Below are 24,109 nucleotides of genomic sequence, written 5' to 3'. Positions count from 1 at the left end.
GCACTTTGCTGGTTGCGCTTGATCACGCCCGCATCGAGTAGTTCTTGTCGCAAACAACTTGAGGAACCTCTCCTCCAGGAGGTTGTGCTTCCTTCCTTTGCATCGGTAAGGAACACACCCATCCTTCGGGGTCACCTTCAACAGCTTCACCTTCGCCGGTGGGTCTGACCCGTCGAACTTGATTCGCCAGATGTCATGCTTGCTGAGCACATCCCACAAGTACTTAACATGTTCCATTGGAAATCCGTTATCGACTGCGCCGTCGATCATGCCTTGCAAGGCTTCCTCGACTTCATTCTTGGCTGCCGGTAGCACCGCCTTCATGGTCGCAGCTCTGACGGCCGATCGTTGGGGCAATTCCACGCAATCGCCACCAACTTTGTCCAGGTCATCGCCGTCCTCATCCACTTGCAGGCGCGCCACCTGTTCCAGCAGGCGGTCAACGTCGATACCAATGGTCTTGAGGGTGTCATCCGAGACGAGGAATTCATCTCCGTCGTTGACCACATAGCAGCGGCGCTTGTCTGGCACCTTGACTGGTCCAGCGGCCGTCTGCATTGTTAGCGTAAGGTCCACGTAGGAGCTCGCTTCGAATGGCATCTGATTGCATGCTGTTCCCACAAATGGCGCAGCCAATTTGACAACTTGAAGTTGTGGCTGTAACGCTTGAAGTTCATCCACCATGGCTTGTGGCACAATGTTTTGGTCTGCGCCAGTGTCCGGGCAGTATGGGACTTCCAGCACACTGTTCAGCTGCACCCAACGTCCATCATCCTCCTTGCTGGGTGGTGGGGGTTTCTTCATTCGCTTCGCTTGCATGTTCGCTTTGCGTTCCCGCGCTTTGAACCGCTTGACGGCGTTCTTGCCCTTCTTCCAGCCTGTATCGCCGCTATCCCCGTCCTTTTTGTTGGGACATTCCCGGGCCATGTGTCCTGGCTGCTGGCAGACAAAGCACAGCATGCCGCGGTCATCCCGGCCGGGTGCAAATTGAGGGCGTGCTTCATCACGCACAGCTTGGACATGGCGGTCGTCGTGTCTTGGGCGCGAGTTCGCTTGCGGTCCGTAAATTGTGGCTGGTGAGTCCCCCGCTCGCTTTTGTGTCGACGGGGACCACACCGCCGCACTTCGTTCCGGCTTGATGTATCCACCTGGTGGACGTGGGTGATTTCCTCGTAATTCCCGCTGATCTCGAACAGCTTGGTTGGCTTTCTTCGCATGTTTCGTAGTGCGGCGTCCTTGGTCGTCTTCTTCACGGCCACGCTTCGAACCATAGCTGTTTCTTTGTTGATTGACCATGTCCGCATCATGCGTTCGGTCAAGCTGCTCGCATAAGATATCCGCAAAGGCCACCAGATCGTTTGCCGGCACGGTCTTCATTTGCTTTTCCACTCTGTCGCGTAGGTAGCTGGGTGTGACACGCGTTGCTACCACCTTCACGAACGTCTCAGCATGGTTGAGTCTTTGAGTTGTTGACGTAGGCCGTTCTCGTCGATGACGTCATCAACCCGCTCCATAAATGACACCAGGCGACTTGTCACGTCTCCATGGGGGTCGACACTCAGCGCCCGACAGTAGGTTTGCATGTCTGACTTGGTGGGTGTCCACTTGGTCGCTGGTTGTCCGACGATTTCCAAGATGCGGTCGCGGTAGTCGTCCTCACTGAGTTGTTCCACAGGCACTCGCCAAACATAGGTGCATGTAGCCTTCAGGAGGCTGCGGTTAGTGGAGGGGATCAACCCCACAGCACTCCGTCGCCACTTGCCACTCATGCGTTGCGCATTCGCCCGTAGCTTGTCCTCATATGTCTCCCGCTTCTTCACCCAACTCACTAGGAAGGTTCTGTCCATGCAGGTGATCCGAGGGGGTTGAACATCTGTCACCACCAATGAAGGTCCACTGGAGTTGAAGTTGGGCCCCATCCTCCGCTGCTTGGCGTCGGTGGTCCACTCGAAAGAGGTCCCCATCCCGAACTGCTTGGTAGGGTGGTGTCCAGCATCCGTCGATCATGGGCCGCACGCGCCACTTTGGCATGGTCGACACGCTTCTCCTTTGGGGGACGATTGGCTTTGTTGATTCGCCGCCGCTCAGCTTGCTTACGTTATTCTTCTTGGTATTCTTTTTCTTCTTCCTCGCTGTCAGGAGTACTGTCCGGTCGATTTCGTCGTTCCGCACGTAGCTTAGCTCGAGCTTCCGCCTTCTCTTCCGCTCGCCTCTCAGCATCGGACTTCTCTGGCGGCGGGTAGTCTTCGTCGACATAGGCGCCTTCGATTGGGGGTCGTGGTAGTTGTTCCCAGTTCGGTCCCATGGTTTGTCCACCATATTGCCGCCGCGATTCATCCCAGGTCATGGACGCCGCTCGCGCGGTACCCGTTGCCTTGTTCGCCTTGGCCAGCTCTTCCATCGTCTTCCGGACTTCCTCAATCTTGGACTCTTCCACAGCCGGCAGCACATCCGTGGTCCCTCCAACTACCGGGACCAACGGTGGCTCCGTCACTGGTACTTCCTCCTCAGTTTCGCTGCTCGCAGCTGCTGGCGCCGTTGCCACGGCCTTCGGCTGCTGGGCGCGATCTTTTGAGTTCTTCGCCATTGCTCTCAGTTCCGTAGGTCACTGGAACTAAAGTATACTTTGTGTTGTTTCCCACGCCAGTGCCAACACAAACAACCAAATGGGGGAGTGCCGACTTCCTGCAAACCACACACTTGATTGACTTGATGTTAGCACGACGTTGCAGAACCAAGAGTGAGATTCTGGCAGTTGGCTGGGACAGGTGTTCTGTTTACTACGCCCTAGTACTACTAGTAATACTACTAGTAATACTATGCCTTTTCGTGTCGGTTCGCCAAGGGTCGGCACCCGGTGGCCTCGGTTGAGGACCACCTGTGTCACAGCGGGACTTGGGTTAAGTCGCCCACCTCAACAGCAAGCGTCTGAAGTTCATAGCGGAAGCGTCCAGTCCACGACACTTTCGTACGGGACGCGAGGCAGATGTCCCCTTGGATCGCACGTCGGCGACTGGTCGAGTTTGTCTCTTGCGCTTGAAGCACGCAACGAACGGCGTCACAGACGGCATGGAACTCTGATGACGCTGTCGCATCGTTCCACTCGAAGATGGCGTGACGGAGAACTGTGAGAAACGTCTCGGCTTCTGTACTGGAGGAAATATCACGTTTCGTTTGGAGCTCCAGATCGACACAACGGTCGACGCCGTCACAGAAGGAGCACCAGGTATCGCCGAGCGGACACTGCGCGGCGTCTCGAGGGCTTACCAAGCGGTGGAACGCCAGTGCGTCCACACCTGGACGCGTGAGCAGCCCCAGCAGACTCAGCCATTCGCCCAAACCACAGATGTTGCTCTCGAGGTCCTCGCCGCTGTGGCTGACTCTGATCACGAGTTGCGCGTAGGAGGAGACAGCAGGAGGTTCGGTTAAGGTACTGACCCCCCTCCACACGACTGCGCTATTTTTGGACCGCATGCGCCAGCGCAACAGCGCATCCAGCAACGCCTGTCGAGGATATGACATTCTGTGGCATTCACTGTGAAAATGACCACGGGCACCCACCCCACCATCGAGTTTCATCCAATCAAGGTTTGTCACATGCACTCATGTTTACTCATGGACGCGAGAGTGAACATCATAGATGCTTCTTGGGTGTCAAATCTAGGATACAGGAGGTCGCGGGTTCGAACCCCGGCTTCCCCCGAATTATTTCAGATATATTATTAATATCGATTTGATAGAAATTTGGGGAGGGTGCAATCGAATCGCGCCGACCAAACCGACCCACAATCGATCTGATTGGTTGAATTTCATTGAGAAGGTTTTGATTGGTTATTAATTTTGAGCTCATCTGAGGTAGCCAATCGAATCGAATTAAATTCCAACGAGAAACCATGCCACAACACGAAATTTCACTCGATAGCACAATATTTTACATTAATATTAAGTATCAGTCTATCTAATACCAGTAGCTGGTTGTCGCGGTGTGTATGTACTGTATTGTATATAGCACTCTTGCACACTCAGGTGTGGTGGCGGTTGATGGTACTGCATCGGCAGTTCCACAAATACTACACTGTATGTCGAAGTCCCGCTAGCTTTCAAGCACACAACTCAAACCCTACGTACCCAACTCCACATTTCATTACTATCTACACGGCAACCTTCATCTACCGGTAGTACATTTTTGTCTACAGCTCCGAGCTCTTGGCACTTCGTCGTTGTTGGACGGCGTCGGCCAACCTTTTGAGAACCGTAACCTACATCGTACAAATCTGAATTTCGACATGTTGGTTGGGGTGTTGTTACCGTCTCGTCCCAGCCAATGCAAGCGTCCGTGATGCTCTTTCCATAGACCAGAGGTACGCCCGGGTTCAGCTTTTGGGCCCCCGGCTCAAGGTTCGATTCGAGCATTAGCCCCACGATGCGCGTGTCCCCAGCCGCGATTTGATTGGCCTACGACGGTTCAGCGACGGCATATCTTGTGATTAAGTACCAAGTCTTGGGCCACCAATGGCTGGTTGTTGTGGTTCTTGTTCGAATTACCGTGGGAGCAGTCAACCATTACGTTTTCCGCGTGATTGGCCTTCTTCAGCAGCGCCGACACCTTGTCCACGTGCTCCTTCTTGTAGTTCGTGCCAGTGGTGCCCCCTCGGAGGATGACATGGCACGCCTCGTTGCCCTGCCACAGAAACACATCAGCGACATCGTGCATCCCCATAGATCACGCATACCGACGTCTTGACGATGGCCGCCAAGCCCTGGTTGCTCACACTCAGAAAGCAATGCGGGTGCGCCGCAGACACGACCGCGTCCACAGCTAGCTGCCTACACGCCAACATGACAACCCCATCCAACCCATTTCGATGATCTTACAAGGAGCCACCCGTGCCGTTCTTGAAGCCCACCGGCATCGACAACCCCGACGTCAACTCGCGATGCAACTGGCATTCCGTGGTGCGGGCGCCGATGGCTCCTACAGCCCAGTCAGTCAATCGAGTGAGATAGGAGCATCATGTGTACATACCCCAACTGACCAAATCGCTGAAAAACTGAGGGGAAATCGTGTCCAAGAACTCGCAGCCAGCCTACCCCAGCCATAACGACATCAATCAGCAAGCTGGCGAGACAGTTGACGTACAGGCAGGCCCATTTGATTGATTTCCGACAAAAGCTCCCGTGCAATGCGCAATCCCTACACGTATTATCGTCGTGACCACGAGTCGTCCCAGCTGCATGAAAGACAAGCGGGATACCTTGTTGATGTTGAATGTGCCGTCGATGTCCGGGTCGTTGATAAGACCTTTCCAGCCCACCGTGGTGCGAGGCTTCTCAAAGTACACGCGCATGATGATGAGCAGATCGTTCTCCAACTCGTCGGCGACCGGCTTCAGCTTCTCGGCTACACCACATACGTCAACCGCGGCAGATATGAGCGAGAGATGCCTACCGTACTCGATTGCGGCCTTCACGTCGTGGATGGAGCAAGGACCGACGATCACGACCAGTCGATCGTCCACGCGCCGCAAGATGTTCGACACGCCTTGGCGCCCTTTGTTGACTGTGCGGGCAATGTTGACCGTTCGCGGGATTTCCTCCAACAGACACGCCGGCGGCAGCAGCGGACGGATCTCAGAGATGCGAACATCCACCAGCGCCTGCTTGTCATTCATCTTGACATCTTCGCCGTTCGTGATGGACGTTTCCCTCTCACGCGCCTTCTTGTCCTTTGTTTTCGCGTCGTGGCGGTGCTGCGCCGCTGCTTGACGCACCTCTTGGTCTTGTTGCAAGTGGGGAACCAGCAGGTACACCAAGGTGCCACTCCAGGCAAGCGCAAGACCCGCCACGACGAGGCCGACCACAAGGGACGCGTTGGAAGGCTGCAGCGACATGGATGGCGGAGGTGGTCGTCGAAGAATGGAAAAATGTGGGGCCTCGTAGTGGTTGGGTTGTCAACCCTTCTTGGTTGAACCGCAATCTTTTTCTGTCGCGTCTGATTGGCTAAATCTTCAACGGATGCGTGCACGACACTTGAAGTTCGTCCCGAATTATTGAGGCTTTTCGATCTTTTTGGCAAGTTATTGAATCATTTGGATAAATATTTGGTCAAAATCAACATGTGCACTCACTGAACAACCGTCTGGCAAAATTCAATCGATTCTTTCGCGAGGTGTCCGGATATTGCTACACTAACGTTATACTTTTAATAGTAGAGGTATACTAGTACTACTAGTACCCGGAGTAGTGTATACTTCGTAAAATGCCCACTCACATCCTGAGGCCATGTTATTCTCCAGTCAACCACGAATTGAACTCTACAGGGCAACCATGCTACTACAAGTATATGGGTGACGACTACACCGTAGTAGCGTCAAGGTGATTTGGCAACCATTGGTGGATGGCTGTTCCAGTTCGTTCGAGCGACGCGGTCCAATGTTCAGAAGTGCCAGCAGCAAACTTATACAAGGCGGCGCGCAAACCGCAAAACGCTCCGAGGCATCCTCACGCCACATCTGAAAGTCGAATGACGTCGGGCGCGTCACAATGATAATCTTCAATTTCCTGCGTTTTCATTGGTTGCACTATTATCCGGAGGATGGTTGTCCAATCAGGAATTATCCTTGTTTTTTATGCAACCAGTACCGGTACTAACTGCTACGGGTAGTTAGTTCTCTTGAGAGTTATCATACGCTTGGGCTTGTATCCCGCGCAAGTGCTAACTTTTCCATGTGCCCACTACACGGTCCATGATGAGCGCATATCTATGGAATATCAGGTCTTCGTGGTGGGCCAGAAGCGCCAACAACCCACTCTTGGTGCCCATCACCACAAGCGCATTCGCCGAATTTTACCCAATTTTGGGCTCGGTTATCCGAAAATTGAACTTGTCGTTCGGATAATAAACTTCGATGGACTCAAGCCCCAAATTGCAATTTGCCAGCTCCATGATGTTTTCCCGCCTGTCAAAAGCGCTTCAAGCGACGCGCAGCCTCTCCACGAAGTCGTGGCTCGAGGCTGTGCCCATGGGCCCTGCCGATCCCATCCTCGGTTTGACGGACAAGTTCAACAAGGACACGGACCCACGCAAGGTGTCGCTCGGTGTCGGCGCGTACCGTGACGACAACGGCAAGGTACGCAGGTCATTAATCGACGGTGTCTCATTGTCTTGTCGTAGCCGTATGTGCTTCCGTCGGTGTGGGAAGCCGAAGACCGCCTCCTCAAGGCCAAGAAGAACAAGGAGTACTCTGGCATTGGTGGCACCAAGGACTTTGTGGACCTGTCGTTGAAGTTTGCCTACGGCGACGACTCCAAGGCCCTTCGTGACGGCCGCGTCGTCGGCGTCCAAACCATTTCCGGCACGGGTGGATGCCGCTTGGCTGGCGAGTTTTTCGCGCGCTTTCTTGGCAAGAACACGGCGATCTACCTCCCCAACCCCACTTGGGGCAACCACATCCCCATCATGAAGGATGCGGGCTTGGACGTGAAGCGCTACTCGTACTTTGAACCTGCGTCCCGTGGGTTGAACTTCTCGGGCCTGATCAGTGACTTGCAAGGCGCGCCGTCCAAGTCGGTGTTCCTCTTGCACGCGTGTGCCCACAACCCCACCGGTACACCTCCTCCCCATGGTTGTTCTCACCAAGTACGTTGTCGCAGGCGTCGACCCGACATTGGACCAATGGAAGGAAATCTCGGCGGTCATGAAGGCCAAGGAACACATTGTCTTCTTCGACTGCGCCTACCAGGGCTTTGCTTCCGGCGATGCCGACCGCGACGCCGCCGCCCTCCGCCTGGTCCGTCCATCCTGCTTCTTCCATCTGGATTCAATCGATGTACTCAATGGCGTGTTCGCTTGTAGTTTGTCGAAGACGGGCACAACGTGGTGCTGTCGCAGTCATATGCCAAGAACTTTGGCTTGTACGGCGAACGCGTGGGAGCGTTGAGCATTGTGTGCAAGGACGCCGACGAAGCTGCCCGGGCCGAGTCCCAGCTCAAGATCCTGATCCGCCCCACCTACTCGAACCCACCCATCCACGGCGCGCTGCTGGTGTCCACCATTCTGGGCGACGACACGCTCAAGAAGCAATGGTAAAACGATATCTCATATTTTGGGTCTTGATGGCTTTTCGGATAGGTACTCGGAATGCAAGGGCATGGCCGACCGCATCATTTCCATGCGCCGCCTCTTGAAGGAAAACATCGCCAAGGTGGACGGGTCCACGACCGAATGGAACCACATCACAGACCAGATCGGCATGTTCTGCTACACGGGCCTCACCGAGCCCCAGGTCGACCGCATGATCTCGACCCACCACATCTACCTGACCAAGGACGGCCGCATCAGCATGGCCGGCGTCACGTCTAAGAACGTCGAGTACATTGCCCAGAGCATCGCCGAAGTCGTGCAACACGCGTAATATGAGAGCAACTTACTTGTTGATTGCTTTTGTTGGTTTTATAACAAGGTGGTGGAGCCTTGAGGGCTCGCTGTCTGTCGCTTGGCTAGATCCCGCTGAATGAGACCCGTTGACACTCGTGTGGGGTATGTATACCGTCCAGCGATCGGCTTACATGGGACCGTACAAGGGGGTTCATGGACTCTATTTCAAGGCAGTAGGCAGTAGCAACGAACAAATCCCATCTTGGACCTCTAATCAAGGTACCAAAGTGCTTGGACCAAGTCATCGAAAGGAATCGACTACGATGGGCATGTCCTGGAGTTTGGCAGGGGGGATGCAGTGGCGGTGGTCACGACGCGGGTAGAAACGTCAAAAAGTGAGAGAGATCTGCGAAAGCTGCCACGTCATGGACCGAGAGGCAGGGTATGGGGAAAAATAATTGACTTGTTAATAATAGAATATCCTTTTTAATATCCAATCAGAGCCTACCACACATTGTTTCTTACACACGATTGGCTATAACACTGGAGAAACAACATGATGATACTATTTTACAGTTAGTAAACACAACGTCCACCTTTCGGGGTTTCGGCGGTCGTCATCGATGGAGGTTGGGTTGCGAGTGAGATTTGGACAGAGGCGCCAAATTGAATAATGATCCACACCATGAAATTACAACGTCGTGTTCAATGTGCATGTACATACAAGCATCAGGCTGGTCATGCGTTGTTGTGTGAAGGTCGACATGACCAACCACTTGGCACAGGTAGAAGAACACAATGAAGAGGCCTTGACTTGGGGTGACGGTTTTTATGAAACCAAACATCCACGCCACGATGAGCAGCGGCAGCACCGCCAAGAGCCACCTACGCACTGCTTGTCACGTGGTGGTTGTCGTGTGCACGCACAAGAAGTCATCGCCAGTCAACGACACGAACTCCAGCACGTAAAAGGCAATGCGGTTGCCTTCAAAGGCTTGGAATATGGCTCCTGCCACGCCTAAGTCCACTTAGTAGAGCTTTTGCAGCAGAGTCACCTCTCGGTCAGCACCAGTGATTGGTAGCGTAGCAGGGGAATATGGGGAAACATCGAGGGCATTGTTGCCATACCTATGGGATTCAGTGATCAAGTCACTAACATTGCCCTCCCTAGGGCCCCTAGGGAAAACATAGGTAAAGTAGGGCAAAGTAACTGTTTTTAATCGGTTTGAAGAAACGATTAGTAAGATAAGCGTTTGACGCATTAGCTCGTGCAGCAGCGGGGGAGGAAGGAGCCCGGGTTCAAGTCCAGGAGCGTCAAACTTGTTTTAAGTCAACTTATTATGAAGATTGTTATGTTGCACTATTAATTACTATTAGTACTACACAACAGTACAGTACTGAAGTTGTTAGATCGTCGCACTCCTACAGACCCAATATCCCAGTAACGTAAACAATCAATTTAAGAGCTTCAATCAATTTAAGACAAAATGTGCATGAGCCAATGAAAAGACGTGAAATTTCCTTGAGCCAATGAAACGAGGCGAAATAACCTAACCACACAAGTTATATGCAAAGTGGTATACATTATTCAAGATATAAATATGCGTCCTAAATGGATTGTTAAAATGAGATCAAACTTGCTTGGTTTTTGTTGATTTAGTCATTGGAAATGCATCGAAACCCAATATAATTGATATGAGGTTGTTCCCCATTAATTCAGCTACAATCTCCAAGTTTCAGAGGTCAAAAATGTTGAATGAGCGGGGAGCTTTGGAAGTTCTCCCCAGCCACCTTCCTCACATGCGTCTTAAAGTGATTGTTTACGTTAAGCACGATTAGACCCCAGAAACAATATAATTTCGAGGGTCTCTACGTGATCACACAGGCAGGGAGATGTACGGCACCGACACAAACTGGATGGTGGAATACAGTAGTATGCAAGTGGTGATGTTACTGAAATCTAGACCTGTTCGAATTGACCGAGTCCGAAATATCACATCGCATGATCTTGCTCTTATACACTGCCTACATACAGTAATTATCTCAATGCTCCTTGCATCAATCGTCATCACAGCAGCAGAATATATCGCAACAGGGCTTTTCGTGATTTCACGGCATCTGATTGGGCAAATTGGACAATTTTGAACGTGACCTGCCTGGCCAATTCCAAAAAGAGACAGACACACGAAAAATAAAAATCATCAATACAAACTTGAAGATATATTTAATTGAAACTGTACAATTTCAGAATTATTTATGGAATTCGCAAGGTGGTTCACCATGCGCTGCATACAAAATTGCCTATTTCACCACCTTGCCTTTTCTGGTTAATGTATGTATGTATCTACGGTAGTACGAGTGAGTGTAGGTCTCCAGCGATGGCAAAGGAAGTTCAGGTGTCACAATTCGAGATGGACAATAATGATCCAGTGGATGAGTACGTGGAAGCCGCTCTGCGGAGCGCGTTGACAGGAGTCGCCAACCATCCGATCGTGGACTATATGGTGGCGCTGGTCATGGAGGAGGTCGTGGATGCGCAGTCAGCCGCAGCGACCAACAACACTAAGTCGAAAAAGGTGAAAAAAGTCAAGTCGACGTTTGACTTGGCATCTCGAGCGATCGAAAACGCCTTGTTGGCATCGGAAGCGGACCTTGATCTGAAAACCCACGACATCTCCGCTGTTATCGAGGCTGTGCTGGTGCATTTGCATGGGAGCTTTCATCCTCCACCAAGCGACCATGTTACAGACAACATAGGATTCGACGTTGGTGCAACCTGTATGGCCATCCTAGCCGAGGACGACTCTTGGCACGAAGCGGTCGTCGTGTCGTTTGATGCTTCAGAATGCACCGTTGAAGTCTGTTTTGTCGAGTTTGGCAACGTTCAGGTGGCGGGGCTGTCGTCTGTGGTGTTGGCAGACAACGTGCTGACTGACGATGCTGCGGATATGTGCGCTATGTGCGAGCGATGTGTGCCTCTCACCGAGCATCATTTGATTCCGCGCCAAGTCCACACGCGATATCTCAAGCGAGGGTTCACGCGGGAGTACTTGAGCCGATGCATTGACATTTGCAGGGCCTGCCACAGCAACATCCACAGCCATATTGACAACCGGACGTTAGCCGACGACTTCAACACGCTGGAAAAGCTCCTGGCTCACGACGCCATCAGCAAGTACGTGGCATATGCAAGAAAGCAAAAGGCTCGCATTAAACCCATGAAGAAGAAGTAATAGTAACAGCAAACTACTTGACGCCGTTTTAGCATTATGATATCCTAACTTTCCAACGACCCCTTTAATTGGCCAGTATCTATCTTGTCGTTAGCCTAACATTCAAATACCTCTATGTAGCAAACTTGTACCCATGACGTGGCACGAAGACACTGTTCAACACATTCAATTTAGAACGCCCCCGATTTGTCGTCGATTTCCTCGACAAAGCTCGCAAACAGCGTCGACGGATTGTGAGCGTGACAACTCACTTGCAGTGCCACGTACGTTTTGCCGGCACTCCACTGCAGACGCTGTCGACTGAGTTCGTCACGGCTAAGTCGAATGGACTTGTCGCTCATGCCTTCGCCAGGACTCTGCTCCATGACGAACTCTGGACCAATGTAGTTGAACCCGGCCAATTTGAGGTGGGTGTGGGGGTATGCGGCGGCAACGCACTGCGCCCAGGACCATCTACACGACGACGACCCTACCATGTCGGCATTCCCCAAGCTATGGACTTGCTTTGAAATCTCTTTTTGTCGGCGATCGATCGAAGCAAATGCGTGCAGTGGCAGGCTGCACCGCTTGGCCCACTCTTTTTTACTGCCACTGGTGCGGTACTCCTCAAACAAATTGACGAAATTGTCGCAAATGGACGGGCGGTCCCAATCTATGTCGTCCATGTCGGCAAACGCACACTGCCGAAACAACGACGAATATTCGACACATGCAATAACCACCGCCGCCTTGTCCGAGCCGTCATCTTGCGCATTCCCAGCACGATCACAGAAACGATGATCGCTGTCCCGTGCGACAAGCAACAACTGCACCGCGTTCAAGTCCAAGCCTAGTCGAAGCAGTTTGAACGCGTGATGGCCCACGGACGTAACTCTCCACGGGCTTGAAGTAGTGTCAATCATGCGAAATCTGACCAGTTGGTCGACACAAAAGCGCAGTTGCGGCTTGCCTGGATGCTCAATCCAGTCAAACTCGAACGGGTTCGTGTCGCTGGCCACCAACCGCAGCACAATGTGCTCCAGATCCGAGTAGCTGGCCTTCTTGGTTTGCGCGAATAGGGCCTGCTGGTCTTCCGAGTACAAATGCGTGCATTCGCCAGGTCCTTCTCGGCCACACCGACCCATTCGCTGCACCACGGACGTTCGTGCAATAAATCCCACCGAGTGCACCGTGGCCCCGCAGAAGACATTGCGGGACACCACCACTTCCAACCCAGAGTCCACTACGTACCCCACGCCCGGGATGGTCAACGACGCTTCGGCGATATTCGTGGCAAAGATCACTCGACGACGACATGGGGGGGTGGCGGCTAATGGAGGTCGACGGGGCGATTTGGGTGTCGATGGCTGTTCGGGTCTGGCATTTGTTCGACATTTGTACTGCCGGAGGGGGCTTCTGGGGCCTCGGCAATGTCGTGATGGACATTGCGTTTCAACACGATATCTTTGGCTGCGTCGTCGACCCGACCGTGCAGCGGCAACGGCACCAGGTTCTTGATTCTACCCGCCTTCACCTCTTGGTCGATGCGCGCCACGGCCTCTTCAATGTCTGTAATGCGAGGGAGAAACACAAGCACGTCTGGGAACTCGTGCACGGGTTTCGTCATGTGCAGGTTGACCACGGTGCGAATCACTTGGGACATGTAGTCCACATCGGACGGATAATGCACCGACGTGACCGGATGCTGCCGCCCCTGGATCGTCTCCACGGGCATGTCGTTGGCTCCAAAGAACTCCACGAGCCGCTTTTCGTCCACTTTGGCAGACATAAACACAATCTTTAGCGCGGGGTGGTGTGTTCTCGCGGCTTTGAGTTTGCCCAGCAGCAAGTACAAATCCGCCGACTCTTCGTGCACTTCGTCCACGAAAATCACTGAAAACTGACCAAACCACGGGTCCGAGATGGACTTGCCCAGAATGATGCCGCCGCTCACGCATTCCAGCAGCGTCCTCGTCCTGTGCACGTTTCGATCCGACTTGGCCGCATTGTGCGTGCCGACGTGGTACCCCACGGTTCCTCCCCCCACCGCCGCGTTTCGCATGCTCGCCATGAACTTGGCCAAGTTCTTGGCGGCAGCTCGTCGTGGCACCACCACACAAAAGCGCTTGGCGGCAGTCACCATGCCTCGAGCGATGTATTCCGTCAGGTAAAACTGAGGCAGACACGTCGACTTGCCACTGCCCGTTTCAGACACGACCAGCAGCAGCATGGACGAAGGACGTTGGAGATGCGACACGAGCGACGCGCGGTGGTTGTACACTGGGAGCTTGGTTTGAAACATGTGCACTTCGGCCACCAAGCATTCGTTCAGCAGCGCCAAGTTGGTGGACGCCGCCGCCGCCGACAGCGTCGTACACACGTGCACGAACTGATCGCGCATGGCCATCTGGTCCTGGAACGCCCGCATGAACTCGAGCAGGTCCTCTTCCTTGGCGGGCGTGAAGTTGGCCATTTCCTGCATCAGCAAGGCACCGGTATGCTGCGCCTCCAACGCCAACGCCGTCGCGCCACGGTGAAGTGTCTCGACGTCGGCTTCGATCTGCTTCAAATTCAATTGCAATTGCACGACCTGATTAGTCATCGCTTGGATGTGAGCTTGGGCCTGGTTCTTTTCCGCTTCCGTCGGCATACGAGGCGGTGGCGACCCCCACAACCACGAAATGAAGCCCGTAAAGAAGCCCGTTTGCTGCGTGTTTGCAATGTCTGCCGCGTTCACAAGCCGAGCGACGTGCGCTCGCATTTCTTGCAACCGTCGAGCACATGCCCGTCGTTCGTCGTTCTTTGGGCTCCAAGAAGCATCCTTGAACTGCCTCGCTTTCAGTGTTTTGACGTCCAAGTCGGATCTCAACGTACGAATGCGAGTCAGCGCCCGTGTGTCCTCCCGCTTACACAACACGTCGTGGGTGCGTCGAAGGGTCTGTTTTTCACGGTCGAGTAACGCAACGACCTTGCGCACCAGTTTGGGTTGGAACTGCGCGGCAAACACATCTGGGATGGTCGATTCCTTGAGAACTTGGCGCTCCACGTCCGAGAGCACGTCCAGCACGGCCCACAAGTACAACTGCGTGAGGTTTTGAAAGTCCCGGGCGTCGACGGCGAGGTCGATTTTGGCCACTGATGACGTAAACATGGTCAGCGCCAGCGCCGGTGGCGGCTTTTCCATCGTCTCCAGCGACCGAATGTATGCCAGGAGCGGGCCTACACCGTGCGGCGCCGACGGAGCAGATTGTGAAGCAGCCCCGTGTCGACTGATGTTACGTTCGATGGAGCGCAACATCGAGTCCACATCCACGACGTCGCTGAGTTGATCGATCCCACACACAAACATGGCGTTCAGGAGGTTTGTCCACTCTGTACGACTTGAAGAGGGCGGCAGCGCCTGCAGCTGCAGCAAAAGTGCATCGATGCGACCCACGAGTCGACCAGTCGAGGCGCCGAGGACGAGGTAGTCGACGACATGCTGCATGGTCACATAAGTGTTCTTCTTTGGTTGTTTTGCGGGTTTGAACGGTGGCGGACCTAGCATGGCCTTCGTCGCCCACTGTTGGATAAGCCCCTTCACGGAAGCTTCAGTATAATCAAATGCGACCGAAGGGTGCGAGCCTGGGGACGGGAGCAGATGGCCGTCCCACAGCACGAAAAAGATGTCGCCGTCGAGGTCCCCGCCAGCCATTTCGTCGGCAGCCGGTCGGGAACCTTGCACAGAGAACACGACGACGTTGACGAGATGGTCAAGGGCTGCACACTGACCCACGGCGCGGAGGACTCGGATGTCCCCGGGGTGGTAGCAAGGGTTGCGGGTCACAGCCACGTTGCCGACGAGCAGTACCAAATCACCCCCAGACTCGTTCAATTGCACGAAACACTCGCCTGGACCAAGGGTGTTGGTGTAGTCGCACACCCCCAGGAGCAGCCGAGACTTGGCCACAGGGATCTTGAGGCGTTCCTTCTTTTTGGTCGACGATGATGGTACTCGCAAACTCGCCATGGCCGACGCTTGGACTTGCAGCACGTCGCGGTGCACTGCTTTGATCTGTTGGGTGGGGGACGATGCCGCCAGTTGCGTGCATTTCGTGCGTAAAAGCGAGTCGTCCAGGCCACGAAATTGGTAGCATTGCAGAGCATATCGGCAGTCCAACCCCATGTACTTGACGCTGTCGATGTAGTTTTGGGTGCGGGTCTCGAATTCGGAGGCAGGTACGCCGCGTTGCAGGAGAAGGGCAATGATTTGGTCGTTCAAATACCCGCAATGATCAGCGGTTGACTCGTTGGTCTTGAGCACGACGATGGGCAAGAGCGGGAACAGCGTGGCCGAGCTGGTTTCGCGGAGCTTGGAGTGCTGCAAGAGTGATAGAACGTCCAGTTTCACCATGGACGGTCGAAGCCGTAATGTGCGCGCCGGGGATGTTGCGTCCACGACAAGCACGCCCTTGATCCCAGGGAGGCGACACTGCACTGCACACACATTCGTGTAGTCCCCACCACTGAGATGCGACTCCATGAGTTCCACCATGAGGTCTAGTGAAATCGTTCCGCAGCCGTCCGTGAATGTAAAGTTGTTGCGCGTGACGTCAGCTACCACTTCCACAACCACGTTGGCCAATTTGCGGATGGGTTCGTCGTACTGGGTAAACAGCAATTTACTGTACTTGGCTTGCTTTGAAAGGGGGAGTCGATTCAGATTGGACGCCGAGTGAACGTTGTACACGCTCTGCTTGCTTGCTGCAAAGCATGCGCGGTTGTTGTCTGCAATGTGACTCTGTGAGTACGTCAGAAACTTGAGCCTGTATCGCACAAACGGCACGGGTGTGTCCTGCATGTTGGTCAGGAAGTTGCAAAACTTCAACTTGTCCTCTGGCTGGGATAGATCCATGCCTTTGAACTGGAACTCGAAGAACTGCGCTTTGGGCCACAAGATCTTGGCAAAGTAGTTGTTGGTCCGTGGAGATGTCACTTCCGTGAACTCGAACATCGACGTTGGCGGTACTTTCTCAGTTGCAGACGTTGATGGTACTTGCAACTTCTGAGCCGACGCCGGTGGGACTTGCTTCTTGTTACTTGACTTCGTCGTGGGCTTGTCCGGCTTGTCGACCGGGCGTCGTATCTGCACCACCACCACCCTCATCGTGCTCGCCTACCCGGTAGAAAGTGCGCGAGATTCGGTGTTGCTTTTCGAGCTTGCAGCGTTTTGATTGGATGGTAGCTTTTGCAGGGTGATGATTGGTCATACAGTTTAGTCGAAGGCATTTCATTGGACAAAATACTTTTCCGATCCCTCAGCTACAATTTCGCTGAGAGTGAGTGGGAGAGTGCGGTCGTTCCCACTGAGAGTGGTGTACATTTCGTTGCCCACCACGATTCAAGAATTATCGACTCAAACTCGAGCATCGTCATGACGCCTACTACCCCCGCCACCGCGCCGACGTTGGACTTCATTGGCCTGGATATTGTCAGTAGCAATAGAGTCTCATCACCACGATCATCTCATGCGTCTGGCTGCATCACGTAGGGCTCCAAACAATGTGTCGTGGCTCGCCCTTCCGGAGACATTGTCCTCAACGAACTCGGTGGCATGACCACTGCCACGTTGGTGTCGTTCAAGGACAAGGAGCGTTTGCTGGGCGAAGCGGCCGTGCTGGCCTCGAGCACCAACCCCAAGAACACGGTGGACTACTTGAACCTGCTGCTGGGCAAGACGCTCGACCAGGTCGTGGCCCAGTTGAGTGCGTTCCCGTGCCAGCGGTCCAACTTCACGGTCAACGCCGCGGGTCTCCCCGTCGCCTCCGTCGACTATAATGGCGCGACCACCGAGTTCAGCCCCGTGCAGTTGATGGCCATGCTACTCGCCAAAATCGGCCGCAACGTCACCGCGGACGTGGCGACGCTCAAGCTCGGCGTTGCGATTCCGCCGCGTTGGACTGACGCCGAAAAGTCCGCGCTGTTACAAGCCATTAAAATCGCAGGGTTTGGCGCTGCCACGTTAGTCCCCCGAGACCACGGTACTCTATCTCATCAAGTTCAAAACCCATCTTAATTCACTTTGCCCCAACTTCCTGTCTAGCTCTGGCGCGGTGCTATCACCGCAAGCACCCGATCAAAGACCCAGACGTGACCAAGACACTAGTCATCGTGGATGTAGGCCATGTTTCAACCACTGCGGTGCTCGTCCAGTTCTCAGGTGTGTTATCATGCGGCTCTTCATGACCATCCTTTGCCCGCTATAAACCTCCAAATTCTCACTCGACACCATCGTCAACCTCCAGCGGCGGGCGAGCAGATCCTCGCCACGGCGTACGACCCCGCGCTGGGCTCGTCCAACTACGACCGCCACTTGTACGCGCACTTTGCCGCCAAGTTGAATGCGTCCCATGGGCTGCAGCTCGAGCCCGACACGCGGCAGAGCCGCCGGCTTCTGCACGCATGCGAACAGCTCAAGAAACTGCTCTCGACCATCCCAGAGGCCATCGTGACCGTGGAGAACCTCGTACCGGACGCCGACATTGCGCTGAGCATCTCCAAGTCCGAGTTTGAGCACCTCGGCCGAGGCGAAACCGCCGGACTGCGGACGTTGCTGGAAGGGCTCTTTGCTGACGTGGCAGTATCTCCGAGTGATATTTCGACGGTCGAGGTCGTGGGCGGGGGGACTCGCATGCCCGTGGTGCAGGACGCCATCTCAGCCGCGATCGGAACTCATGTGACACTGGGCCGGATGCTGGACAGCGCTACGGCCGTGGCTATCGGCGCCGCCTTTAGCATTGACAGCAACGGCAACATGCTGCAAGAGGTGACGGTGGACGCCGCCGCCATCGCGGCCGAGCTCGCGATGCAAGCGCAAGACGACACGATGGCGCTGCTCGCCGACAAACGCAACGAAATCGAGACGTTCGTGTACGAAATCCGAGCCAAACAAAGCCAAAAGCACGGCCATCTCATCGAGTCGGCGGTCGTGGGCCCGTTCCTCGATGCCGCCGAGGACTGGTTCTACTCGGACCAAGCGCTGACCGCTACCCTGGACCAAGCCACCGCCACCGTCCACGCATTGAAATCTGTAGGGAATATCATATATATTTTTTAATTTTTTTGTTTTCCGTAGGACATTGTCCAGGCGTGCCAAGCGTACTTTGCAGCTGTCGCAAAAGATGACGAGGAGCTGGAGCGCCAGTTGGAGCTGGAATCGGAAAAGGCCGCGCTAGAGCATAAAGATGACGACGACCACGACTTTCGAAAGGTAAGAGTGCGATTTGCTACTGCTAGTAGTACTACTAGTAGTAGTATAAATAATACCCCGTAAACCTGGTGGATTCATCTCTCGTAGCTCAAAACGCCCGATCGCATGCGGTTGGTTGTCAAAAACAAGGTACAGTTCCTCCAACGATATCTCTACCTCTATATATATTTATAATAGCACCAAAATAAGTTCTCTTTCTCATATTAGTATCCCCAATATGATCACTCTCTCTACCTACCTCATATATATTCACATCATTATTGAATGTTGTATCCGTAATATCTTTCACGAATGTGTATTATTATAATACTATCATTAACTGTTTGTGGTGGCAATATGAATCTCCCTTTCACTATTGTGTACTAACTCTTGAAAAAACTAGGACGAAGGCAACGAGTTATTTCGTGGCGGCAATGTCCAACATGCCGCTGCTCGGTATGTCAAGGTACGTCGTCCCAGTATTCGTACTCTTCCATCAAACGTATTCGAATGTCAAAAAATATTATATTTTTTTAAAAAATATTATATTTTTTTTAAAAATATTATCCTTTGAATATTTTGATTTGAACATATGGTTCTGTAGGCATTGACTCATGCGACCAAGTTCTTTGACTTGCGACCGGATGAAGCGGCCGACGTGAACGCTGTCAAGCTGAGCTTGTACTTGAACGTGGCGCAGTGCTACTTGAAGATGGAGAGCTGGCACAAGGCGGTGGTCCAGTGCAAAGACGCGCTGGACATCGACCCAACCAACACGAAGGCGCTGTATCGCCGCGCGTTGGGCTATGAAAGACTCAAGGATTACGCCCGGGCGTTCGACGACAGTCAGGTACAAACTACTAGTAGTACTACTAGTACGAGAGTAGAGTACTAACCCATGGCTCTAGAAAGCATTTGCGTTGGCTCCGGACGACAAGGCCGTGGTCGCGTTGAACGAACGGCTGAAAGCGCACATGAAGAAGCAACAGGACAAGGAAAAGAAGATGTGGACAAAGGCGTTTGCCTAACACGTCTCGGACCGCAAGTGACAGATTGTTTCGCTAGTAGTAGTAGTACTTCTACTAGTAGTACTAGTACTACTAGTGCTTCCGAGTAATAACATCATACGAGCAGTTTCCACTAGATCGTTCAACTGATTGGTGTTGGAACCAACGGATTAGCGGGCGTTGTGCAGCATGGTGCCGCGGCTGCTGCGGCGTTGCATCGACTTGAGCTGGGTATTGGAGTGCGGAGAGATGAGACGCGAGGACGCGACCGCGTGCAGCGCGTGGAGGCTGGCCTTCTCCTCCTCATAGTGTGTGCGAGCCAGGGCGGCCGTGAGCTGCGCCGACATGGGGCGGTCCTCGAGCTTGTTGAAGTCATCGATCGTGATCGCCCCGTCTTGCTCTTCTTCCTCGACCTCTTTGGCATCTACTTCATCGTCCAAGGCGACACCTTCCCCTGTCTTTTGGGGGTCGACATTATCTGTTTGTTCGTGGCCAACTTGCTTGGATTCGGCGGCCACTGGGTTGGCATCCAGTTGTATGAATGGGTCAAGCTGGTGATTCTTCTCCTCCTTCTTCTGGGCTGCTGTCTTGGCCAGTTGCGCCACAAGTTTCTTAGCTAGTCCCATCCGCACCATAGCTTGAATCGACACGGCCGCGTCCGCCTCGATTTCATCCGCTTTGGCTTGCGCCGGGTCATAATGCTCCATCGCGGCTGTGTGGATCGCGTCCAAGAGGCTCGCCATGCGACCTTGAACCGGCGCTGGCTGCAACTTCCTCGCCTATACCAGCATCATATATACTAGCGCACAATACCAAACACACTTGATCCAACTACCTCGTTTATCTTTAGCATGGCCATGTCAAACGCTGCCTGCGACATGGTTGTCTGCGACGACGACGACGACGGGTGAAACGTGGCCATGGCCTGCACAAGCCGCGCTTGCACTCGGACCGCTTCCCCCTGTATCTCAGACGATTCCCGTCGGGGAATGTATCGCAAATGGTGAGCGACGGCATCCTCGTCAGTCGAAGAATGGTCATGCAGTTGCTTCAATCGCAAGTCCACGAGGCGGTCGATGCGCAGCTCCGTCACCCGCCGACGACTTAGCATCCCCCGGACAAGTGCTTGGAGCTGGACCACCCCCCCGCCCACATCTCTCATCGTTGTTGAGATAGATGACGAGCCATCATCTCTTGGTAATGTCTTGCGCAACGTCTATATATATATAAATATTTATGAAAAGGCCATATATATATAGAATCGAGACCTGAATATGCGACGTGCGGGCGTTGAACGTGTCGACCAACTTGTCCAAAAGCAACGGATGGTCAGGAATGACTTCAACGTCGACCAACCCGTGGGTGTAAAACACCAGCACGTCACCCACGAGTTCGCTGCCTACATACACCCCGTCCACCACGACGATTCTATCAAATATATATATATATACATAAAAATCTCAAATTCTATCAAATATATATATATTATGTATACACGCAAAGACAACGGCCACCAGGAAGGTGGGTGTACCCGACGGTCGGTGGTGCAGAATGATGCGATGGGGGTCGACATCGCCGAGTTTTTGAGCTAGAACCCGGCGCAAGTCGTTGGCTGTCATGTGGGGGGTGATGGGGACCTCAATGTGGCCGTGCCGAAGGAGCCAGTTCTCGGGGGTGCTGAGGTGTTTACGAGTGAGGAACCCCGCCGCGACCTTTTGCACCGTTGTGGCGGCGGCCGCCTCTTGATGCTGTCGTGTCGGTACTGTTGTTGGAGCCCCCTGCGATAGAGTTGGCTGGAGGGGCGACGTTTCAATCGGTGCCAACTCTTTTGCTGGCTTCAATGGCCTCCTCTCCTCGTCGACAGGACGACCCGCAGCGGGCAGCGTCGCAGGGGGTGGCAGGGGCAAAGGCGGTGACTCTTCTACTTTGACTGTGGGAGGCGGCAGAAGCTCTTGAGCGACCGCTCGACTTGGCCCTTGTACAACTTCGTCTGTTTGCTGCTGCGAGTCGCACACATTTGGATCGGTTTGAATGATCTGCGACAGACATGTGACGTGGTGATCCCGTGTTGGCGCCGATGCGAAGCCGTAGTCGATGCCGTACTTGTGGGCTTCCAGAGCGACCAACTGGGTCAACGTCGGCAGTTGCTGGTTCTTCTGGTCGTTGAGTTGCGCTAGGAGCTGGGCTTCACGGTCATTCCACCGTTGTCGCTCTTGGTCGAGCTGGTCCTATGTATCAATCACAGATATTATATATTCTTAATCCTCCAAGCAACAATGAAGATCAGTGTGTGTCCTGTATACCTGTCGGTGCTGGCTGTCCATGTCGTGCTGCGCTTTCAACTGGTGCAACATATCGTGTCGCCACTGGTCGTCTGCTCCGTCGTGGACCATCGCCCCAATATGAGGACTAACGTTACTAGTAGTAGCTACCACGACCTTGTCTGCTGCTTTCTGCAAAACGTCGTGGGTGAAGTGCGTCCATTCGTTTCGCTGGGCTTGGGCCTGAACGTGCATGTCCTTGAGCGCCTCCTGCATGCGAGCCATGTGCTCCATCATCTTGTTTTCAAACGACTGGTGCTGCTGCGTCCACAGCTGCGTCTCCGTCGCGCGCTCCGACTTGTCATGGGCTAGCTGGACGTGGATGGCTTCGATTTGCTGGGTCAGGATGGCTGTGTTGGCGCTGATCAAGGCGTTCACCACCGTCAAGTCGGGAGTTGCTGGCGGCGTTGCTACAGGTGGTGGGGGGGAGGGCTCCGCAGCCACGACTTGGACCACAGTAGTAGGGGCCGGACTGGTCACTTGTGACTGAGTGGCACCACCCACGTGTTTGTGGCGCTGGTGCTTGATCAAGTACTCTGTGGACAGGAACTTTTTGTTGCACAAGATGCACTCGACAGGCGGCAAAGTCGATGGCGGTAGGTGGCCCTGCGAAGGCGGCGGGACAGGAGGAGCCTGATGCTGCCGGGTCAGCAGCATGAGCTCATACGTGGATATCGTGTTCTGTTTCTGCTTGATCTCTTGCTTGAGCAGCCGCAGCTCGGCGTCCACTGACTCGTTTTCGTCTGCCAGCGCCGCACAGTCGTGCTGGACTTGCTCGCACTGCGACTCCAGCTCCTCCGTGTGCATGACGAGGGACTCTTGGACGTTGAGGAGGTACTCCACCGTCAACTGCATGTACAACGAGGTAGGTAGGTCATGGTCAACCTGTTAGTTGAGGCTGGTTGAAGAGGTGGCTAGTACCTGGGCGATTTGAAACAGCTTCAAAAAGTACTCGTCCGAGTACTGGTTGAAATCCTGCAGTGTGATGTCTGAAAACGCCAAGTTCTCCAATTGGTTCTAAGCCAAGTCATGACGTGTAACCAGCATGAAGAAGCATGAGCACCTGGATCGTGTCGATGTCGGTCTCTCGAACGACGCGATTCAAATCGATTTGTGCAATCGCGCGCGTGTCCAACTTCCCTCGTCGCTGCCGAAATGAGAAGGACCGAGCAGGTAAGTTGATGGTTCGGTTCGTGGTCGTGGTCCGTCTCGACGCGGTGGCCCCCGATGCTGGGGTAGTTCGAGACGATGGTCGCATAGATGACTTCAATACCCCGGCATGCATCTCGCTGAGAGGACCAAACACGCCCCATTTGGACGGCACTCCGATGCCTCGTCGACGTCGGCTGCTGCTGCCGCGATCAATGCCATCGCCACTTGACGCGATTGCATCGCCCATGCGAAAGATTTTTCTTGCTACAACACCGATATAATATGAGCGCATAATTCATATTTTATGGCGCTAACTTGGGCGAACCTTTCCTGTACCGGAGTATGGATAACACAATTTTTATCCGGATATGGTGACCTTTCGAGCATTTGTACTCAAGTGGCAGCACATGCAAGTGGGGATTGGCGGTGCATCCAGTGAAGGATGTGTAACGCAAGTCGTGGGAAGTAGACATAGTCTAAACCTCCCGTGAAGGGTTAGACTGCAACTTGCGTAGGAATGCATCCTTGCGAGCAGCTGCTTGTTAAGAAGATGGATATGATTGGCATGGATGCATATCGTCAGAGGTGTGAGGTGTCGAGGACTTAATTGTCACAAGTAGTACTGCACTGTGTGAAAACTATATCAAACCCATCAAACCAGCGTAGTTATACATTTCCACATATTACACACACAGTGACTTGACGAACTCGATGTGCCTTACGAACGAGCGACACATGTGAAGAAGTGTATATTAAAAATATGATTAAACTTGGTTGGGTGGGGTCGTCGTCGGGGGGGACATGTGTGGCCA

The 24,109-nt window shown here is 53.6% G+C and overlaps 8 protein-coding genes across 8 annotated transcripts; 3 read left to right on the top strand and 5 right to left on the bottom strand.

Annotated features, from left to right (window-relative positions):
* Window positions 1-22: 22 nt before the first annotated feature.
* On the bottom strand, window positions 23-2,031 carry H257_18441 (hypothetical protein; the record flags this gene model as incomplete). The annotated part of the gene is made up of 4 exons (XM_009847495.1): window positions 23-95; window positions 119-1,424; window positions 1,475-1,828; window positions 1,884-2,031. 4 exons carry the CDS (start codon window positions 2,029-2,031, stop codon window positions 23-25), a joined length of 1,881 nt encoding a protein of 626 aa, XP_009845797.1.
* Window positions 2,032-2,883: 852 nt separating this feature from the next.
* Window positions 2,884-3,522, bottom strand: H257_18440 (hypothetical protein; the record flags this gene model as incomplete). Its single annotated transcript, XM_009847494.1, has 1 exon — window positions 2,884-3,522. One exon carries the CDS (start codon window positions 3,520-3,522, stop codon window positions 2,884-2,886), a length of 639 nt encoding a protein of 212 aa, XP_009845796.1.
* A 599-nt stretch (window positions 3,523-4,121) lies between these two features.
* On the bottom strand, window positions 4,122-6,065 carry H257_18439 (3-deoxy-7-phosphoheptulonate synthase). Its single transcript, XM_009847493.1, has 9 exons — window positions 5,450-6,065; window positions 5,256-5,401; window positions 5,141-5,194; window positions 5,027-5,087; window positions 4,876-4,975; window positions 4,734-4,827; window positions 4,496-4,681; window positions 4,309-4,455; window positions 4,122-4,259 (listed from the first exon to the last, which is right to left on the bottom strand). Exons 1-9 carry the CDS (start codon window positions 5,889-5,891, stop codon window positions 4,191-4,193), a joined length of 1,299 nt encoding a protein of 432 aa, XP_009845795.1. The 5' UTR covers window positions 5,892-6,065; the 3' UTR covers window positions 4,122-4,190.
* Window positions 6,066-6,915: 850 nt separating this feature from the next.
* On the top strand, window positions 6,916-8,441 carry H257_18438 (hypothetical protein). Its single transcript, XM_009847492.1, has 5 exons — window positions 6,916-7,130; window positions 7,175-7,607; window positions 7,654-7,790; window positions 7,856-8,085; window positions 8,132-8,441. Exons 1-5 carry the CDS (start codon window positions 6,945-6,947, stop codon window positions 8,412-8,414), a joined length of 1,269 nt encoding a protein of 422 aa, XP_009845794.1. The 5' UTR covers window positions 6,916-6,944; the 3' UTR covers window positions 8,415-8,441.
* Window positions 8,442-10,782: 2,341 nt separating this feature from the next.
* H257_18437 (hypothetical protein) lies at window positions 10,783-14,744 on the top strand. Its single transcript, XM_009847491.1, has one exon. It carries the CDS (start codon window positions 10,789-10,791, stop codon window positions 11,608-11,610), a length of 822 nt encoding a protein of 273 aa, XP_009845793.1. The 5' UTR covers window positions 10,783-10,788; the 3' UTR covers window positions 11,611-14,744.
* H257_18436 (hypothetical protein) lies at window positions 11,781-16,735 on the bottom strand (the record flags this gene model as incomplete). The annotated part of the gene is made up of 2 exons (XM_009847490.1): window positions 11,781-12,919; window positions 12,991-16,735. 2 exons carry the CDS (start codon window positions 16,733-16,735, stop codon window positions 11,781-11,783), a joined length of 4,884 nt encoding a protein of 1,627 aa, XP_009845792.1.
* A 267-nt stretch (window positions 16,736-17,002) lies between these two features.
* On the top strand, window positions 17,003-19,962 carry H257_18435 (hypothetical protein; the record flags this gene model as incomplete). The annotated part of the gene is made up of 9 exons (XM_009847489.1): window positions 17,003-17,059; window positions 17,120-17,609; window positions 17,672-17,788; window positions 17,874-18,658; window positions 18,704-18,838; window positions 18,926-18,967; window positions 19,221-19,283; window positions 19,422-19,667; window positions 19,726-19,962. 9 exons carry the CDS (start codon window positions 17,003-17,005, stop codon window positions 19,843-19,845), a joined length of 2,055 nt encoding a protein of 684 aa, XP_009845791.1. The 3' UTR covers window positions 19,846-19,962.
* H257_18434 (hypothetical protein) lies at window positions 19,899-23,544 on the bottom strand (the record flags this gene model as incomplete). Its single annotated transcript, XM_009847488.1, has 7 exons — window positions 19,899-20,603; window positions 20,660-21,040; window positions 21,093-21,223; window positions 21,356-22,052; window positions 22,128-22,994; window positions 23,067-23,162; window positions 23,209-23,544. 7 exons carry the CDS (start codon window positions 23,542-23,544, stop codon window positions 19,995-19,997), a joined length of 3,117 nt encoding a protein of 1,038 aa, XP_009845790.1. The 3' UTR covers window positions 19,899-19,994.
* Window positions 23,545-24,109: the final 565 nt, after the last annotated feature.

Source organism: Aphanomyces astaci, assembly GCF_000520075.1.
Source record: "Aphanomyces astaci strain APO3 unplaced genomic scaffold supercont1.165, whole genome shotgun sequence".
In the NCBI taxonomy this organism is placed as follows: Eukaryota; Oomycota; class Saprolegniomycetes; order Saprolegniales; family Verrucalvaceae; genus Aphanomyces; species Aphanomyces astaci.
This window is presented reverse-complemented; position numbering and strand designations above follow the sequence as displayed.

What these genes read in the sequence shown, in the direction of transcription:
- H257_18439 (XM_009847493.1), bottom strand. Translation starts at nt 5,891, where the DNA reads ATGTCGCTGCAGCCTTCCAACGCGTCCCTTGTGGTCGGCCTCGTCGTG. An exon ending in CGGCCATCGTCAAGACGTCG is followed by an intron (nt 4,682 to 4,733) that starts GTATGCGTGATC and finishes TTTCTGTGGCAG; the next exon opens with GGCAACGAGGCGTGCCATGT. An exon ending in GCATTGGCTGGGACGAGACG is followed by an intron (nt 4,260 to 4,308) that starts GTAACAACACCC and finishes TGTACGATGTAG; the next exon opens with GTTACGGTTCTCAAAAGGTT.
- H257_18438 (XM_009847492.1), top strand. Translation starts at nt 6,945, where the DNA reads ATGATGTTTTCCCGCCTGTCAAAAGCGCTTCAAGCGACGCGCAGCCTC. An exon ending in GTGTGCCCACAACCCCACCG is followed by an intron (nt 7,608 to 7,653) that starts GTACACCTCCTC and finishes ACGTTGTCGCAG; the next exon opens with GCGTCGACCCGACATTGGAC. An exon ending in GACACGCTCAAGAAGCAATG is followed by an intron (nt 8,086 to 8,131) that starts GTAAAACGATAT and finishes CTTTTCGGATAG; the next exon opens with GTACTCGGAATGCAAGGGCA.
- H257_18437 (XM_009847491.1), top strand. Translation starts at nt 10,789, where the DNA reads ATGGACAATAATGATCCAGTGGATGAGTACGTGGAAGCCGCTCTGCGG.